Source organism: Cupressus sempervirens, chromosome 4, assembly GCF_028749045.1.
Source record: "Cupressus sempervirens isolate cs-2001-9-10 chromosome 4, ASM2874904v1, whole genome shotgun sequence".
In the NCBI taxonomy this organism is placed as follows: Eukaryota; Viridiplantae; Streptophyta; class Pinopsida; order Cupressales; family Cupressaceae; genus Cupressus; species Cupressus sempervirens.
In genome coordinates this window covers 361503670-361507570 of record NC_143121.1, presented here as the reverse complement: position 1 = coordinate 361507570, position 3901 = coordinate 361503670, and the positions used below count along the sequence as shown (strand labels likewise).

Below are 3901 nucleotides of genomic sequence, written 5' to 3'. Positions count from 1 at the left end.
GTCATACACCATATTCTAGTAGGTCCTAAATTGCCTTTCAAGGCTCTATTGAAATTGATTTTTAACCACACTTCCTCTGGATGTTTACATCTAATCCCAACTTTCTTAGATCTAATGTTAGATCAACCTAACTCTACCTCTTAATGAGTTTTTAATTAATAAAAAATGATAATATGAATATTGATGTTTTTGTTTTAAATTGATTATAATATGTTGACTAAATCCATGTTATTATATTAATATGATTAAGGTCGTTGAGAATTTAATATGAAAACACTAAAAAGTATTCTTTAATGAAACCATCATTATTAGAAAGGTTCATTCCATCTCCTTAAAATCATAGTAGTCTAAACTTAATGATAATATCAACACTACCACAACTTGTATTAATTTTTAAATATATTAAACTAACAAAATAATATATAATAATAAAAAATGCATCCTACTAAATTAAATAAAAAAATAAAATAAACAAACGAAGTACTTTCAAAATTGTCCATTCATTTATTTATAAATCCTTTTCTTTGATGTTAACTACGTGAGCATCATGGAGCTTAACAAGTCATGTAAGATTTCAATAAGTGATATGTGTGGATGGTTTTTTTTTAATATTTTAATAAATGGTTATATTTGATTTTTTTTGATAGTATAGAATCCATATGTATAACAACAATAATAGGAATTTGAGAATAATCTTACTAAAAATCAGGAATGAATCAATAAGGGACATGGATATTTAGATTTACTCCATGTTCATGGGTTTGTAGCACATTCAGGGGGAACACTGGAAAACCTTCCAGATTTATCCTTGCAGTAGTCATAGAACATATATTTTCTCTGAACCCACCGAAGCTTTTTGAGTTGGTCTTGACTGAGGCCTTGAAATTCTGGTTGCTGCCACCAATGGCCACTGCACGACCGAGATGAACCAGATGCCACACACCCATCCACTTCAAATGCTTGATAAGATGCAACGAAAGGAGCATATCTCCAATCTATTTTCACTTTTCCTCCATCTGTGGCCCAATCTTCTCCATTCCAAAGGGTGGAGATAATTTTCATGGGTCTATTCTTCAGATAAGGAACCCCAATTCCTTCATTGTTCTTGAACACCCTAATGGGAATTGAGTCTACAGAGAATCTGTTCACAAATCAACATTATAATCATATATGCACGGTTTCCACATTCTATAATACTTAGTATGCTTCTTTTAGATTAATCTTATATAGTTCTTTTTAATAAAATAATTCAGATTATTTTTGTAGATCATAATATTTGATCTATAACACTGATAACAAAAACCAATACAACATAATCCAAAACAATCATATTAAACGTTATAATATTAGAGATAATCACACAGTTGTTGGCAGTAAGACTTGTTTTATTCAAACACAGTTGTTGGCAGTAAGAGTTGTTTTATTCAAACACAGTTGAAAAAACTAAGGAAAGAAAAGGATTTTCTAACTTCAACACCCTCAGAAACTATCTTTCATATTATTTTGGGTTGAATGAATAACTTATCCAGTGAATCATCAGATAAAAACAGTAGAGAAACTCTCCTCCATGTGCAATTAAAACACTAAGGAGATTGTGTTGTACCATTTTGGCCTTAATGACTAACTTATCATGAGGAAACATGCATAGAAATCATGAGCAACTATTGAATTATACAGATTAATGGGAGAGAGGAAAAGATTTCATACACTATTTGCTTTTGGTTCCAAAGAATAGAGTAGTTATGGAAGTCTGCAGATGGATCAAACCAGAGCTTTATCCTTTGCTCTCTGTTTCCAACCCCACTTGCAAATACATTGGTTTGTACATGGTAGCCCTTGCCTGGCAGGTTTCCCAGGAATTCAAAGTCTATTTCATCATGGGATGATGAGTCTGAGGACATCTGATGCAAAATACATCAAGCAAATGTTAATTTATATATCTCAATACTTCTTATGATCTTAATCAACTTAGGAGTAGAAATGTTAATAGCCAACATGTTATGTAGTAAGGATGTCTGCTTAAAAAGCAATAAACTCCATGAAATTGGATAATCTTATAGTATTATAGTCTATCAAATTTGTTTCTACGAAAATTTCGTACTGGCTGATTGAAATATCCATACACAGCTTGCTGATTTTACAGGATGTTAGATCTTTTTCTAAAGGTCGTATGAATTAGGCAGTTTTAATGGACTGCAATGTATTGGGTAAACTTTTTTAAATAACAGGTGATATTTGCCCTCTAGTAACGTATAAGCTGAAAGAAAACTAGAACTCATTACCTCGTACTTATCACAAGAAATGAAGTGACCAAGCCCATAAAAAACTAGATTAAATGATCAATAAAGACTCAAAGAATTAGGGAGCAATTTATATGGTGGTGTATAGTTCTCTCCTGTTTAGACTGTCAAAATAATTATGGAAGGGAAGTAATTTATGTACATAATATGCAGTGACTGTTCCTGCAGAATTCCCAGGGACCAGCTTAATTTTCATGTTAAAACTCCCAAACAAGTATTCATTTTTCGAGGCGAATCCAGAACCTGAAACAAGCATTGAAAGACAATATGGTTAAGATTTTGATCATGAAAAAATTGGCCCAATACAGGGCAGTAGCTATTCAGCTTAAAAAAAATCATATTACTATATAACATTTGATAACTTTTGCAAAATAAACTAGGTGTTTTCCCTTAGTATGCATAGCTGCAAAGCTGCAGACACTTGGCATATGGCAACATTTGATAACTTTTGCAAAATAAACTAAGATTTGATAACTTTTGCAAAATAAACTAAGTGTTTTCCCTTAGTATGCATAGCTGCAAAGCCGCAGACACTTGGCATATGGCAGCAGCTATGGAGACCCAAAAGTGTCCACCATACCAAGGGGGGACACTTAGATATTTTTTTATAAAAGTTATCAAGAGTACCATATAAAAGATGGTTTTCGTGGCTAGATAGCCACTGGCTTGGCAGCAGCTATGGAGACACAAAAATGGTCCACCATACCAAGGTGGGACACTCAGATTTTTTTATAAAGACCTTATCAAAAGCACTTTATAAAAGACGATTTTCATGGCTGGATAGCCACTGGCTTGGCATAGAGTCTGCTTGGTTAACAACATATGTATACCTGAAATTCTGTCCATAAGAAGCTGCACTCTCTGCCCATCATTTGACAGTCTGACATGATCATTTCCCCATGAAACAGCATAGTTTTCATTGAAGCTGGAACATTCTCCTGTTGAGGGAAAAAACATAAACAGGAATAGCAATGAACATGAATACCCTGCTGTTACTATGAAGCTCTTCATTGCCTCCTATTTCTAGACAAATGGTACCAAATTCTGACAGACTACCCAAATCCTCCTCGTATATTTATACCGAATGCCTTATGCAAAGGTTCTTCTTGAAGAGACCAAATTATTGGCGAAGTCTATTGAATATAGAGTGACAACAAAGAAAAGAATTATGAAAGCAGATGACATCAGATGGAAGCTGTACAATGGGTCACGCTCATCTCCATGCTGGATTCCACTCCATTTTGTAATTATCCACACGGCTTTAATTCTTAGGTATAACATTTTGCTAAGTGGGTAAGACATTCTCCATTGTAGTTGTAATAAGTATGGACTCCGGAAAAGGCCAGTGATGGACCCAACTGACAGTTGTGAATTAATAGGTTTCATGGGGCCAGTTGTGCCGTTTGAGATTAAGAGACCCAATTGTTAGTTGCGAATGAAATCACAAGTGTCTATATATATATATATATATATTTTGTGGTGAGGTGGGAAGGGAAAGGGAAAGGGCCTATAAGAAGTTTGGTTTGTTTGAAATCAGGTTTGGATTGAGGGTAAATTAAGTTGAATTATATAAAAATGAGATAGTTTGTTTTTAGTTGTAT

At 33.7% G+C, this 3901-nt stretch overlaps 1 protein-coding gene across 1 annotated transcript; it reads right to left on the bottom strand.

Moving 5' to 3' along the window:
- Positions 1 to 673: 673 nt before the first annotated feature.
- LOC149561563 (putative xyloglucan endotransglucosylase/hydrolase protein 5) lies at positions 674 to 3362 on the bottom strand. The gene is made up of 4 exons (XM_089825188.1): positions 3131 to 3362; positions 2443 to 2543; positions 1708 to 1901; positions 674 to 1141 (listed from the first exon to the last, which is right to left on the bottom strand). Exons 1-4 carry the CDS (start codon positions 3309 to 3311, stop codon positions 754 to 756), a joined length of 864 nt encoding a protein of 287 aa, XP_089681314.1. The 5' UTR covers positions 3312 to 3362; the 3' UTR covers positions 674 to 753.
- Between the last annotated feature and the right edge of the window lie 539 nt (positions 3363 to 3901).

What these genes read in the sequence shown, in the direction of transcription:
- LOC149561563 (XM_089825188.1), bottom strand. Translation starts at nt 3,311, where the DNA reads ATGAAGAGCTTCATAGTAACAGCAGGGTATTCATGTTCATTGCTATTC. An exon ending in TCTTATGGACAGAATTTCAG is followed by an intron (nt 2,544 to 3,130) that starts GTATACATATGT and finishes TGCTTGTTTCAG; the next exon opens with GTTCTGGATTCGCCTCGAAA. An exon ending in TGGAACCAAAAGCAAATAGT is followed by an intron (nt 1,142 to 1,707) that starts GTATGAAATCTT and finishes ATTTGTGAACAG; the next exon opens with ATTCTCTGTAGACTCAATTC.